The sequence below is a fragment of the Callithrix jacchus genome, chromosome 22, assembly GCF_049354715.1.
Source record: "Callithrix jacchus isolate 240 chromosome 22, calJac240_pri, whole genome shotgun sequence".
Lineage (NCBI taxonomy): Eukaryota > Metazoa > Chordata > Mammalia > Primates > Cebidae > Callithrix > Callithrix jacchus.
The window spans coordinates 39207448-39223199 of record NC_133523.1 but is presented as its reverse complement, the minus strand read 5'-3'; the positions used below and the strand labels follow the sequence as shown (position 1 = coordinate 39223199).

The 15752-nt window shown below is 50.5% G+C and overlaps 1 protein-coding gene across 3 annotated transcripts in view; it reads right to left on the bottom strand.

Annotated features, from left to right (window-relative positions):
* The window catches only part of RELB (RELB proto-oncogene, NF-kB subunit), a 38063-nt gene that overhangs the window by 17769 nt on the left and 4542 nt on the right, over positions 1-15752 (bottom strand). For all 3 annotated transcript variants that reach the window (XM_054249661.2, XM_008988229.5, XM_054249662.2), the window contains exons 3-5: positions 8182-8519; positions 1093-1250; positions 129-220 (exon numbers count right to left, since the gene is read on the bottom strand). In XM_054249661.2, the coding sequence (XP_054105636.1) occupies positions 129-220; positions 1093-1250; positions 8182-8519 (588 nt within the window). The remainder of the gene's footprint in view (positions 1-128; positions 221-1092; positions 1251-8181; positions 8520-15752) is intronic.

Sequence of the window (15752 nt, the reverse complement as noted above, 5' to 3'; positions counted from 1 at the left end):
AGACCCTCTTTGGGGCACAGGGGACCGGGGAAGGGATAGGGCTGGAGGAGATGGTGGGGCCTGGAGTGAGCACAGAAGGCAAGGGGTTTGGGAGGACGGGATGGTCAGGGCAGGCAGAGGAGTCTCACCATTGTAGGGGTCAATGCCCAGCTGAATCTTCCGTTCAATGGCAGCCTCAATTTCCTTCTTCCTCACACACTGAATGCCCAGGTTGTTAAAACTGAGGGGTGATGGGGGAGGGAGAGGAGTGCTAAGCAGGCAGGTGTGGCCCTAACCCTGCAGGAGGGCTCCAGCAGACGCTGCTGTGGGGCTCAGGCTCTCAGGGGCTGACATCCAAGGCCCAGGGTCCCAGCATTAGAAAGGATCTGGGGTTTAAACCTCTCAGAAGGCCGGCGCGGTGGCTCACACCTGTAATCCCAGCACTTCGGGAGGCCGAGGCAGGCAGACCACTTGAGGTCAGGAATTTAAGACCAGCCTGGCCAACATGGTGAAACTCTATCTCTACTAAAAATACAAAAACTAGCTGGTGCTTGTAATCCCAGCTACTCAAGAGGCTGAGGCAGGAGAATCGCTTGAACCTGGGAGGCAGAGGTTGCAGTGAGCTGAGATCGTGCCACTGCACTCCAGTCTGGGCAACAAAAGCAAAACTCCGTCTCAAAAAAAATTTTAAAAAAAGATAAATTTTAAAATAAGAGAAAGGGCCGGCCTTGCAGCTAAGTCAGGTCTGGAGTCAAATCCCAGCTCTGCCATCAATTATCTGTGCTCCTTAGCCTCTCTGTGCCTCAGTTTCTTCCTCTACAAAATTGAGATAAGCAGAATGTATGTGAACATGTTCGTGTCAGAGCTCCAGGCCTAGGTGAGGCCATCCACTGTCCCCAGGCTTGAGTTTCCCCACCTAGGAGAGGCAGTGGGGAGAATTTACCTAAGCTGCCTTCTGCAGCTAAGGTTTCCCTGGGTGATCTCCAGCTGCTCAGAATCTCCACGATCGAAGAAGAGAGGTCAGGGGTCAGAATCTCCATGATCAAGGATGAGAGGTCGGGGGTCAGAATCTCCATGATCAAGGATGAGAGGTGGGGGGTCGGGGGTGGGTACCTGTGCCGGGGGCTGACGTGGGGCCGGAGCCGCACCCTGCAGACGCCGTCAGTGCAGTCTTTCCCCACCAGACTGTGGGGGTGGACTCGGTGCGGCCAGTCCTTCCACACCAAGCAAGCAGTCACCTCCACCTCCCGCAGCCCTCCACAATCCCGGAGCTGCGGGAAGAGAGGTGCTCTTTGAGGGTCGCATCGCAGATGCCTGCGCCCATCCAAACTCCTTGGGGCCTCCCTTGGCAGCTCCCCAACCCTCTTCCCACAGAGGCCTCTGTTGGGAGCTCCCAACCTTCTCCCCCAATCAGGATGATGAAATGTGTTAGCTTGAGACCACTTTGGGTCGGGTGCAATGGTTCACGCCTGTAATCCCAGCATGTTGGGAGGTTGAGGCAGATGGATCACCTGAGGTCTGGCGTGCCAGACCAGCCTGGCCAACATGGTGAAACCCCGTCTCTATTAAAAGTACAAAAATTAGCTGGGCATGGTGACATGCGCCTGTAATCTTAGCTACTAGGGAAGCTGAGGCAGGAGAAGTGCCTGAACCTGCGAGGCTGAGGTTGCAGTGAGCTGAGATCACGCCACTGCACTCCAGCTTGGGCGACAGGGTGACTCTGTCTCAAAAAGTAAATAAATAGGGTTGGGCGCAGTGGCTCATGTCTGTAATCCCAGCACTTTGGGAGGCCGAGGCGGGTGGATCACGAGGTCAAGAGATAGAGACCATCCTGGTGAACACGGTGAAACCCCGTCTCTACTAAAGATACAAAAAATCAGCTGGGCATGGTGGCACGTGCCTGTAATCCCAGCTACTCAGGAGGCTGAGGCAGGAGAATTGCCTGAACCCAGGAGGCGGAGGTTGCGGTGAGCGGAGATCGTGCCATTGCACTCCAGCCTGGGTAACAAGAGCGAGACTCCGTCTCAAAAAAAAAAAAAAAAAATACATACCACTTTGATATCCTAAACCAGAAGCTTCCAACTGATGAACTGGGGGCCTCATATCATATCTACCCTACAGGCTGCTTTTTTAGGCCACTCATCCTTTTTTTTTTTGAGACAGGGTCTCACTCTGTTGCCCAAGCTGAAGTGCAATGGCATAAGATCTCGGCTCACTGCAACCTCCGCCTCCACACTCAAGGGATTCTCCTGCCTCAGCCTCCCAAGTAGCTGGGACTACAGGTGCACACCACCATGCCCAGCTCATTTTTGTGTTTTCAGTAGAGACAGGGTGTAGCTACATTGCTCAGGCTGGTCTCAAACTCCTGAGCTCAAGTGATCCGCCTCCCTTGGCCTCCCAAAACATTGGGATTACAGGTGTGAGGCACCACGTGAAACTTTCAGCGTCAGGGAAGACTACAAAGATGGGTGCCACATTTGGGGTTAAAAAACAACAAATGATGGGCCAGGCACAGTGACTCACACCTGTAACCCCAGCACTTTGGGAGGTTGAGGTGGGAGGACTGCTTGAGCCCGGGAGTTTGAGCAGCCTGGACAACATAGCGAAACCCCATCTCCATAAAAAATTCATAAATTAGCCAAGTGTGGTGGTGTGCGTCTATAATCCCAGCTACTCTGGAAGCTGAGGCGGGAGGATTGCTTGAGCCTGAGACATGGAGGTTGCAATGAGTCCAGATCACACCACTGCACTCCAGCCTGGGTGACAGAGACCTTGTCTCAAAAAAAAAAGAGGAAAATAATAAATTATGTATTGTGACCGGGGTGCCTGGGTGGACTACATATGTATACAGTATATGTAAAAATTCAGACCTGTATTCTTAACATATATGTGATCAATTATAGCTTAATTTTTTTTAAGGAGAGAAAGGCTGGGCGTGGTGGCTCATGTCTTTAATCCCAGCACTTTGGGAGGCTGAAGCGAGCAGATCATCTGGGATTAGGAGTTCAAGACCAGGCTGGCCAAAATGGTGAAACCCTATTTCTACAAAAATACAGAAAGTAGCTGGGTGTGGTGGTGCACGCCTATAATCCCAGACTACTCAGGAAGCTGCTGCAGGAGGATTGATGGAATTGGGAGGCGGAGGTTGCAGTGAGCGGAGATCATGCCACTGTACTCCAGCCTGGGTGACAGAGCAAGACTCCATCTCAACAGATAAATAAATATATAAAGACAGAAGGAGATGGACTAATGAGCTATGACAACCAAATGCAACATGATCCTTGGTTACGTCCTGAATTGAGGAGGAAGAAACAATTGCAAACACATTTTAGGGACGATTGGGAAACGGAAATATGGACTTCATGGAATTACTAATTTTCCTAGGGGTGATGAATGAGATTGCAGCTACAGAGGACCTTATTACTAAAAGGTGCATACGGAAGTATTTGGGGTGAAGTAGCAGGATGGCTACAATTCATTTGTAAACGATCCATCAAAAAAAAAAAATGTGTGGGCTGGGCGTGGTGGCTCATGCCTGTAACCCCAGCACTTTTTGAGATGGAGTCTCGCTCTGTCACCCAGGCTAGTGCAAAGGCATCGTCTTAGCTCACTGCAACCTCCACCTCCTGGGTTCAAGCCATTCTCCTACCTCTGCCTCCCAAGTAGCTAGGATTATGGGTGCCCACCATCACGCCCAGCTCATTTTTGTATTTTTAGTAAAGATGTGATTTCACCATCTTGGCCAGGCTGGTCTCAAACTCCTGACCTCAGGTGATCCTCATGCCTTGGCCTCCCAAAGGGCTGGGATTAAAGGCATAAGCCACTGCGCCTGGCCTAAATTCTTTTATCATCCAAACTAATCAAAATGGCTGGGCATGGTGGTTCATGCCTGTAATCCCAGCATTCTGGGAGGCCAAGGCGGGTGAATCACCTGAGGACAGGAGTTTGAGACCAGCCTGGGTAAAATGGCGAAACCCCTTCTCTACTAAAAATACAAAACTAACCAGGTGTGATAGCACAGGGCTGTAATCCCAGCTACTCAGGAGGCTGAGGCAGGAGAATCACTTGAACCATAAAGCCCAAGCCTATAAAATACCATTAACCAGGCTGGGCGGTGTGGCTCACACCTGTAATCCCAGCACTTTGGGAGGCTGAAGCGGGTGGATCACAAGGTCAGGAGTTCAAGACCGGCCTGGCCAACACAGTGAAACCCCATCTCTTCTAAAAATACAAAAAAAAAAAAAAAAAATTAGCTGGGTGTGGTGGCAGGCACCTGTAATCTCAGCTACTTGGGAGGCTGAGGCAGGAGAATCTCTTGAACCTGGGAGGCAGAGGTTGCAGTGAGCCAAGATCATGCCACTGTACTCTAGCCTGGGAGAGAGTGAAACTCCGTCTCAAAAAAACAAAAACAAAAACAAACAAACAAACAAAATCACTAACCAGGCCAGGCATGGTGGCTCATGCCTGTAATCCCAGCACTTTGGGAGGCCAAGGTTGGCGGATCACGAAGTTAAGAGATTGAGACCATCCTGGCCAACATGGTGAAACCCCGTCTCTATTAAAAATACAAAAATTAGCTGGGCATGGTAGCGCATACCTGCAGTCCCAGCTATTCGGTTGGCTGAGGCAGGAGAATCACTTGAACCCAGGAAGTGGAGGTTGCAGAGAGCCAAGATCACACCACTGCACTCCAGCCTGGCCACAGAGCAAGAGGGTCTTTTTTTTTTTTTAAATAAAGACAGGGTTTCACCATGTTGGTCAGGCTGGTCTTGAACTCCCGACCTCAGGTGATCCGCCTGCCTTGGCCTCTAAAGTGCTTGGATTACAGGCGTGAGCCACCAGGCCCTGCCAAGAGGGTCTTAAAAAAAATAATAATAATAATTAACCACTGGTCTCAATCTCAGTGGGGTAGTGCTGCCCCCTAGGGGAAAAATAGAATATTGGGGGTGGTTGGTTGACATTGTGATAGGGACACCACAGGTAGACAGGACCAGATAGCAGTTTATAATACCAGGGACAGTCCCGCACACTCATACACATCCGACAGGCCTTCTGAACATCCCGCCGATAGTTTGAGTCAGTAGTAAACCTGTTTAAAATGAACAGAGTCCAGAAACTGGCTCTGCTGTTGTTGACTGTAGTGTGTTTTATGAGGTTTTTTTGGGGGGGACAGGATCCCATCCAGGCTGGAGTGCCGGGGCACGATCTCTGCTCACTGCAACCTCTGCCTCCCAGGCTCAAGCGATCCTTCCACCTCTGTCTCCCAAATTGCTGGGCTTACAGGCATCCATCACCACACCTGGCCCCTTGCCCTGTTTGACACCAACAATATTCTTTCCCATAATTGTTTTTCTTTAAGATGGGGTTTCACCATGATGGCCAGGCTGGTCTTGAACTCCTGACCTCAGGTGATCCACCCACCTCGGCCTCCAAAAGTGCTAGGATTACAGGCATGAGCCACCAGCACCCGGATTTTCTTTTCTTTTCTTTTCTTTTTTTGAGATGAGGTCTAACTCTGTCACCCAGGCTGGAGTTTCCCATAACTGTAATATCTACTGAATTGTCCATGACTGCAGCCAGTACACTAATTGTTTAGACCAAGAGTTTTTCGCCACTTGGGAAAATCCCCTCACTAACCGCAACCCTGCATGTGTGACATTTAAGTCACCAAGTCTGCGCAGCTGGGTCAGGCTGCATTTGTGGCCACTATATTAACAAGGAGCCTATATATAGTCACCAACAACTGCCACCTTCCTCATATAGCCTGTGGGGCATTTATATATTGAAATAAAGGTGATTTTATATGTTGTATTAATTTCCTTTTATTTCTCTTTTATACTACAGTTTGTCATAAAATACAGAGTTCTGGCTGGGCACAGTGACTCACACCTGTAATCCCAACAGTGTGGGAAGCCAAGGCAGGCAGATCACTTGAGGTCAGGAGTTCAAGACCAGCCTGGCCAATATGATGAAACCCAATCTTTACTAAAAATACAAAAATTAGCCAAGTCTGGTGGCAAGCACCTGTAATCCCAGCTACTCGAGAGGCTGATGCAGAAGAATCGCTTGAACTTAGGAGGCGGAGGTTGCAGTGAGCTGAAATTATGCCACTGCACTCCAGCCTGGGTGACAGGGTGAGACTCTGTCTCAAAAAATAATAATTAAAAAATTAAATAAAATATGAAGTTTGGGTGTGACCATGAATAGAGGTAGGTAATATTGTCTACAAATCTCACTGGGCCATATAGTGTTAAAACCAATCATTTAACCAGCTCCCCGCTGCAATAGTAGAAGATTCTGAAAAGCTTAGAGTCAACAGTCTCAGGACTCACACAGCCTCAAGGTTTTCATCCTTGAGATGTCAGTTGAGACTGTGGAAAAGACATTAGACTGCAGATTTTTTTTTTTTGAGACAACATCTTGCTGTGTCACCTAGGCTGGAGTGCAGTGGTCTGATCATGGCTCATTGCAGCCTCCACTTCCCAGGCTCAAGCAATCCTCCTCGCTCAGCCTCCCAAGTAGCTGAGACCACAGGTGCATGCCACCACACCTGGCTAATTTTTTTATTTTTGTAGAAATGGGCATCTAGCCATGTCACCTGGGCTGGTCTTGAACTCCTAGCCTCAAGTGATCCTCCTGCCTTAGCCTCCCAAGGTGCTGGGTTTATAGGCATAAGCCACCATGCCTGGTCCATTAGGCTTTAGAATAAGTCAGACCTGGCTAAGATTGTGCCATTGCACTCCAGCCTGGGCAATAACAGTGAAACTCTGTCTAAAAAAAAAATTGTACCTGTACCTTATTAATACATTAATACCCTGACAAAAGTCACCTTTGCTTTTCCTTGTTTTTTTTATTTCTGGTGAAATATATATATATATATATTTTTTTTTCTTTTAAATTGAGGCAGGGTCTTGCTTTGTTGCCCAGGCTGGAGTGCAGTGGTGCAACCTTGGCTCACTGCAGCCTTGACCTCCTAGGCTCAAGTGATCCTCCCACCTCAGCCCTACCATGTAGCTAGGACTACAGGCATGTGCCACCACATCCAGCTAATTTTTGTATTTTTTTGTAGAGACAGAGTTTTGCTATCTTGCCCAGGCTTGTCTAGAACCTGAGCTCAAGTAATCCGCTTGCCTCAACCTCCCAAAGTGCTGGAATTACAAGCCTGAACCATAGCGCCACACTCCACCTTCATTTTATTTTTGGGACAAGGTCTCAATCTGTCAGACTGCAGTGATCTTCCCACCTCGGCCTCCCAAGTAGCTGGGATTGTTAGAGATGTGTGCCACCATGCCTGGCACCATGTTGGCCAGGCTGACCTCAAGGGATACACCTGCCTCAGCCTCCCAAAGAACTGGGATTACAGGCATTAGTCACTGTGCCCAGCCAAATGCCAACCCCCCTCCCCAGCTTTTTGAACCATTTGGATTCCAGCCCAGGTGATAGTATAATTACTATCTTTTTTTTTTTTTTTGAGACCAAGTTTCATTCTTGTCCCACAGGGTGAGGTGCAATGGCTCGATCTCGGCTTACTGCAACCTCCACCTCCCAGGGTCAAGCAATTCTCCTGCTCAGCCTCCTGAGTATCTGGGATTACAGGCACATGCCACCATGCCCGACTATTTTGAATTTTTTTTTTTTTTTTTTGAGACGGAGTTTCGCTCTTGTTTACCCAGGCTGGAGTGCAATGGCGCAATCTCGGCTCACCGCAACCTCCGCTCCCTGGGTTCAGGCAATTCTCCTGCCTCAGCCTCCTGAGTAGCTGGGATTACAGGCACGCGCCACCATGCCCAGCTAATTTTTTGTAATTTTTAGTAGAGACGGGGTTTCACCATGTTGACCAGGATGGTCTCGATCTGTTGACCTTGTGATCCACCCGCCTCGGCCTCCCAAAGTGCTGGGATTACAGGCTTGAGCCACCGCGCCCGGCCTTATTTTGAATTTTTAGTAGAGTTGGAGTTTCACCATGTTGGTCAGGCTGGTCTCCAACTCCTGACCTCAAGTGATACACCCGCCTCGGCCTCCCAAAGTGCTGGGATTACAGGCGTGAGCCACCGCATCAAGCCCAGTAGTATAATTATTAATATCTGGTCCAACAACAGTAACAATAGCAACCATCAAATAAACGTATAGATGCATGCTGATGGCTTCCGGGTACAGGTGAAGCCCCAACCCCTCCCGCCCGGGTCCGCGCGCCGGGCCCACCTCGATGGCAGGCAGCGTCTTGCTGGCCTCGGTGCTGCTCTCCCCGAGGATGCTGCCGGCCGAGCGGCCCTCGCACTCGTAGCGGAAGCGCATGCCACGCTGCTTGGGCTGCTCGGTGATGACCAGGTGCGGCTGTGGGCCGCCCGGCGCAGGGGGCACCAGCCGGCCCAGGGGGCAGCCCCAGGGCGGTGGCGTGGCTGGGGGCGCCACAGGCCCCAGGGTGACCGTGCTCAGCGAGGCCGCCCCGCGAGACACCAAGCGCGGCAGTCCCTCGCCCGGGCCGGACTGTGCCCGGTCCAGGCCAAAGCCGTTCTCCTTGATGTACTCATCGATGATCTCTGCGGGAGAAGAAAAAACACGTGGTGACGCTGATTCTTTAAAATAAATAAATAAATAAGGCTTGATTACCCCTAAGACATTTTCCATCCCATTCATCTCTCACACACACACACACACACACACACACGTCAGGGAGGCCAGGTGCAGTGGCTCACGCTTGTAATCCCAGCACTTTGGGAGGCCAAGGTGGGTGAATCACTTGAGGTCAGGAGTTTAAGACCACCCTGGCCAACACAATGAAACCCAGTCTCTACAAAAATTAGCCTGCATGGTCCCACATGCCTGTAGTCCCAGCTACTCGGGAGGCTGAGGCAGGAAAATCGCTTGAATCTGGGAGGTGGACGTGGCAGTGCCAAGACTGCACCACTGCACTCCAGCCTAGATGACAGAGCAAGACTCCATTTAAAATAATAGGGAGGCCGAGGCGGGTGGATCACGAGGTCAAGAGATCGAGGCCATCCTGGTCAGCATGGTGAAACCCCGTCTCTACTAAAAATACAAAAAATTAGCTGGGTATGGTGGTGCGTGCCTGTAATCCCAGCTACTCAGGAGGCTGAGGCAGGAGAATTGCCTGAACCCAAGAAGGGGAGGTTGCAGTGAGCCGAGATCGCGCCACTGCACTCCAGCCTGGGTAACAAGAGCGAAACTCCATCTCAAAAAATAATAATATTATTTTGTTTTACTTTATTTTTATTTCAAATATAAAATAAAACAAGTTGCCAGGCTGGAGTGCAGTGGCGCAATCTCAGCTCACTACAACCTCCAATTCCCTGGTTCAAGTGATTCTCCTGTCCCAGCCTCCCAAGTAGCTGGGATCACAGGCACACACCACCACACAGCTAATTTGTGTACTTTTAGTAGAGATGGGGTTTCACTATGTTGGTCAGGATGGTCTTGATCTCCTGACCTCGTGATCCACCTGCCTTGGCCAATATTATTATTATTGAGATGGGATCTTGCTCCATCTCCCAGGCTTGAGTGCAGTGGTTTAATCATGGCTCACAGCCCGGACCTGTCTAGGCTCAGGGGATTCTCCCACCTCAATCTCTCGAGTAGCTGGGAGGCTACTTTGCCTGGCCTCTTTTCTGTTTCTGGCTCCTACCACATCTGGCCCTCTTCAGGGTCTTGAACTTGCTGCAGGCTGGGCAGTGTGGCTCATGTCTGTAGTCTCAGCACTTTGGGAGGCCAAGGCAGGAGGATCACTTGAGCCCAAGAGTTCGAGATCAGCCTGGGCAACATGGTGAGATGCCATCTCTACAAAATATTGAAAAAAAAATTAGGCATTGTAGTGCCTATAGTTCCAACTACTAGAAAAGCTGATGCAGGAGGATTGCTTGAGCCCAGGAGTTCAAGGCTGCAGTGAGCCGTGATCACACCACTGCACTCCAGCCTGGGCAAGAAAGCACGATCCTATGTTAAAAAATAGGCGGGGTGTGGTGGCTCACGCCTGTAATCCCAGAACTCTGGGAGGCTGAGGCAGGCAGATCACCTGAGGTCAGGAGTTCGAGACCTGCCTGGCCAACATGGTGAAACGCCTTCTCTACTAAAATATAGCCGGGAGAGGGGGCACACACCTGTAATCCCAGCTACTAGGGAGGCTGAGGCAGGAGAATCTCTTGAACCCGGGAGGTAGAGGTTGCAGTGAGCCAAGATTGTGCTATTACACTCCAGCCTGGGCAACAAGAGCAAAACTCCATCTCAAAATAAATAAATAAATACAAATAATACAAAAATTAGCCGGGCTTGGTGGCACACACCTGTAGTCCCAGCTACTTGGGAGGCTGAGGCAGGAGAATCACTTGAACCTGGGAGGTGGAGGTTGCAGTGAGCTGAGATAGCACCACTGCACTCCAGCCTGGGTGACAGAGCAAGACTCTGTCTCAAAAAGGAAGTATCTTAAATGAATAAATAAATAAATAAGAAAGAACTTGCTCCTCCAACTGCCTCTTCACATGGTCCCCCATTCAACCCAGGCCGGCTCCTTCTCCTCCAGGTCCCAGCTGAAATGCTATCTCTTCAGAAAGGTCTTAGCTACTGTGTCTTCCCCATGCCGTCTCTCCCGCGTCCTGTCTATTTCCTTCACAGCTCTTAGCCTCCTCTAACATGATCTTGTTCATCTGTTCATTCTCCTCCATCTCCCCAACCTGGCTGTGAGCTCTGAGGGCAGGGACTTGGTTTTCTTCCTGGCTGAACCCCCAGGGCCTAGAATAGTGTCTGTCTGCACTCACTAGGGGATTAATAACATTCTTTTATTTTAATTGGTTTTCTTTTTCTTTTTCTTTTAAAAAAAGGACTAGTTCTATTTTTTTTTTTTTAACAGACTGGGTCTTGCTATGTTGCCCAGGCTGGAGCACAGTGGCTATTCACAGGCGCGATCCCTCTACTGATCAGCACAGGAGTTTTGACCTGCTCCATTTCCGATCTGGGCTGGTTCACCCCTCCTTAGGCAACCTGGTGGTCCCCACTCCCGGGAGGTCACCATATTGATGCCGAACTTAGTACGGACACCTGATTAGCATAGCGCACTGCAGCCCAGAACTCCTCAGCTCAAGCAATCCTCCAGCCTCAGCCTCCCAAGTGGCTGGGACTACAGGCATGAGCCACTGTGCCTGGCTTAATTGGTTTTCTTTTTGAGACAAGGTCTTGCTCTGCCACCCAGGCTGCAGTGCAGTGGTACAATCATAGCTCACTGCAGCCTCGACCTCCCAGGTGACCTTCCAGGCTCAGGTGATCCTCCCACTTCAGCCTCCCGAGCTGGGACTACAGGTGCGCACCACGATGCTCAGCTAATTTTCAAAAATTTTGTGTGGCCAGGTGCGGGGGCTCACGCCTGTAATCCCAGCACTTTGGGAGGCCGAGGCAGGCAGACCATGAGGTCAAGAGATGGAGACCATCCTGGCCAACATGGTGAAACCCTGTCTCTACTAAAAATACAAAAATTGGCTGGGCATGGTGGTGCATGCCTGTAATCCGAGCTACTTGGGAGGCTGAGGCAGAATCACTTGAACCCCAGAGGTGGAGGTTGCAGTGAGCCAAAATCACACCACTGAACAAGGCTGGGTGTGGTGGTTCACACCCATAATCCCAGCATTTTGGAAGGTTGAGGTGGGTGGATCACCTGAGGTCAGGAGTTCGAGACCAGCCTGGCCAACATGGTGAAACCCCATCTCTACAAAAACACAAAAATTAGCTGGGCATGATGGCAGGTGTCCTTAATTCCAGCTAATTGGGAGGCTGAGGCAGGTGAATTGCTTGAACCCGGGAGATGGAGGTTGTAGTTGCTGAGTTGGGCAACAGAGCAAGACTCCAACTCAAAAGAAGAAAAAATTTGTGTAGAGATGGGGTCTCCTTATGTTACCCAGGCTACTCCTGAACTCCTGGGCTCAAGCAACCCTCCTGCCTCTGCCTCCCAAAGTGCCGGGATTACAAGCATGAGCCCCCACAGCTCCCTGGCCTGCTGAGTGTTTCCCAGTGTCTCTCGCTGCTGAGCACCTGAGGACCATGACTTTATTCAAATCCCTCCACAGACCTGGAAGTCACACAGTGACACCTCTCCCCCACCCCCACTGAACAAGGAAGGCCAAGACCCCCTTCTGCAGGCATTTGGGTCCCTCAGCCTCCCCGCAAACCTGCCCTGTGTTACTCACCCAATTCATCTGTGGAAGAAAGAGAAAGAAAAAGGTGAGGTCCAGAAAGTGGTCACAACTTTTCATCTTTTCAGACAGATTCCCCAACCCTGTCCCTTCTGTGACCCTTCCGTCTTCCTCCATCCTGGGAAACCCTGGGCTCTCACTTGCTGGGCACTAAACCTCAAACCTCGTCTTCCCTTTCTGGGTAACCCTCCCTTTAATCTCTAATGTTGGGGTCCCAGCACCAGGGTGTCCTCAAACTAAGCTAAACGCCTCCCAAACAATGTTTAGACCAGGGATTTTGACGTCCTTTTGGGAACCCATGAGAAAGGGGTCTCTTCTCCAGAAAAAAGTGGATCCCCAAGATTCTAAACAAATTCTGGGTGTTTTCCCTCCCTGAAGTCCACCCCAGGCCCCTGGAGGTCATTGTCTGGTGTTTAAAGATAAAGAAGGTGGCTGGGCCCTGTGGCTCACACTCGTAATCCCAGCACTTTGGGAGGCTGAGGTGGGCAGATCACTTGAGGTCAGGAGCTCAAGACCAGCCTGGCCAACATGGTGAAACTCCGTCTCTACTAAAAATACAAAAATTAGCTGGGCGTGGTGGTGGGCGCCTATAATCCCAGCTACTTGGGAGGCCGAGGCAGGAGAATCTCTTGAACTCGGGAGGCAGAGGTTGCAGTGAGCTGAGATCGCACCACTGCACTGCAGCCTGGATGATGGGGCGAGATGGTCTCAGAAACAATTTCTGAACGTGGTATAACAACAACAACAACAAAAAGCAAAGAGGCCGATCTGATCCCAGGCAGCCTCTTGCTCTGTACCCCAGCCCTACCCTCCCACAGTGCCCACCTGAAATCCCAGATTCACCCCTGCTTCCTGAGGGAGGAGGTACAGTGATGCTGGGTCCTCAGGGAAGCCCCTTTTCACCTCCCCAGGAAAGCTCAGCCCTTGACAGAATCGTGGAGGAATCAAAACCAACCTCCCATCACTCCACAGACAGGACAAGGGGAAGCCCAGAGGCCACCAGCGAGCCTTAGGATCACACAGCAAAGGAAGGCGGCTGCAGCCAGGGGTCCCACCCAGGGCTGCATGCACTGATCTCCGGCTGGGGATTTATTGACGTGGACCTGCTCCACTGCCAGATCTGTCCTTCTTCTCTGCTCTCAGGGAGTGGCTCTGGCAGCCAGACCTTTGCCCCTTGAAAGGCAGTTCTCCTGTACTCCTTATCTCATGAGATCTCTGAAGCCAGTAAGGTGCCAAGGTCCCCCTACTTGGCAGATGGGGACACTGAGGCTGGCAGAGAGGAAGGGTCATTGGCAGGCCAACCTCAAGTCACTTCAACTGGGAAAATCCTTCTCAGGTATCTGTGCTAGATGAACCTGGGGTCCCAAAGACAGAGTTAGCCTTGTACCCTCCAGAGGCTCCCGGGCGGTAGTGGGAGACTGAGTCCTGGTCAGATGTGGCTAGAGCTCTGGAGTCACGACGTCTATTCCTATCCTAGCTCTGCAACTTGCTAGTTGTGTGGCCTTAAGCCTATTACTTCACCTGTTTGCTCCTTGGTTTCTTCATCTGTAAAATGGGCACAATAATCATGCCTAACTTGTTGGGCTAAAATAATTTTTTTTTTTTTTTGAGACAGAGTTTCGCTGTTGTTACCCAGACTGGAGTGTAATGGCACAATATCAGCTCACTGCAACCTCCACCTTCTGGGTTCAAGCAATTCTCCTGCCTCAGCCTCCCGAGTAGCTGGGACTACAGGCACGCGCCACCATGCCCAGCTAATTTTTGTATTTTTAGTAGAGACGGGGTTTCACCTTGTTGACCAGGATGGTCTTGATCTCTTGACCTCGTAATCCACCCGCCTCAGCCTAATATTTTTTTTTTTTTGAGTCAGAGTCTCACTCAGTCGCCCAGGCTGGAGTGCAGTGGCATGATCTCAGCTCACGGCAACCTCCGCCTCCTGGGTTCAAGAGATTCTTCTGCCTCAGCCTCCGGAGTAGCTGGGATTATAGGCACTAATTTTTTAATTTTTGGTAGAGATAGGTTTCATCATCTTGGCCAGGCTGGTCTTGAACTCCTGACTTCGCGATCCACCTACCTTGACCTCCCAAAGTGCTGAGATTACAGGCTTGAGTCACTGCACCCAGCCTTAAAATAATTTTTTAAATATTTTATTTTGAGATGGAGTTTTGCTCTTGTTGCCCAGGCTAGAGTGCAATAGTGCAATCTCGGCTCACCACAACCTTTGCCTCCTGGGTTAAAGGGATTCTCTTGCCTCAGCCTCTCGAGTAGCTGGAATTACAGGCATGCGCCACCATGCTTGGCTAATTTTGTATTTTTAGTAGAGACCTGGTTTCACCACGTTGGTCAGGCAGGTCTTGAACTCCCAATCTCAGGTGATCTGCCTGCCTTGGCCTCCCAAAGAGCTGGGATTACAAGTGGGAGCCACCATGCTTGGCCTAATTTTTGTATTTTTAGTAGAGATGGGGTTTTGCCATGTTAGTCAGGCTGGTCTTGAACTCCTGACCTAAGGTGATCCACCTGCCTCGGCCTTCCAAAGTGCTGGGATTACAGGCATGAGCCACTGCATCTAGCCTGTTTCATCATTCTCATGGCATTAATGAGGATGTCGCCGGGTGCAGTGGCTCACGCCTATAATCCCAGCACTTTGGGAGGCCGAGGCGGGTGGATCACGAGGTCAAGAGATGGAGACCATCCTGGTCAACAAGGTGAAATCCCGTCTCTACTAAAAATACAAAACTTAGCTGGGCATGGTGGTGCACGCCTGTAGTCCCAGCTACTCGGGAGGCTGAGGCAGGAGAATTGCTTGAACCCAGGAGGCGGAGATTGCGGTGAGCCGTGCCATTGCACTCCAGTCTGGGTAACAGCAGCGAAACTCCGTCTCAAAAAAAAAAAAAGAGGATGTCACGTGACCTCGCATGACACTGACTGTTACCTGTCTTCTCCTGCACACTGGGAGCACTGAAGAGTGGGAACAATGTCTGTCTGTCCTCGTTGCATCCCCAGGGTCCAGCATGTGTCTGGCCCATCAGAATGAAGGGAATTTTCCAGCCAGCCAGGCACAGTGGCTCATGCCTGTAATCGCAGCACTATGAGAGGCCAAGGCGGCTGGGTCAGTTGAGGTCAGGATTCTGAGACCAGCCTGACCAACATGGTGAAACTTGTCTCTCTAAAAGTACAAAAATCAGCTGGGTGTGGTGGCAGGTGCCTGTAATCCCAGCTATTTGAGAGGTTGAGGCAGGAGGATTGCTTGAACCTGGGAGGCAGAAGTTGCAGTGAGGTGAGATCACACCACTGCACTCCAGCCTGGGCAACAGAATGAGTCTTTGCCTCCAGAAAAAAAAAAAGAGAAGGGATTTTTCCTTCCCATTCTGTCTCTTTTCTTCTTTTTTTCTTTTTTAATTTTTTTTTTCAAAGATGGGGTTTCAACATGATGGCCAGGCTGGTCTTGAACTCCTGACCTCAGGTGATCCACCCACCTCGGCCTCCCAAAGTGCTAAGATTACAGGCGTGAGCCACCGCGCCCAGCCCCCATTCTGTCTCATTAGTTCTGGTATCCCCACCCTGCTGTTAAATATCACT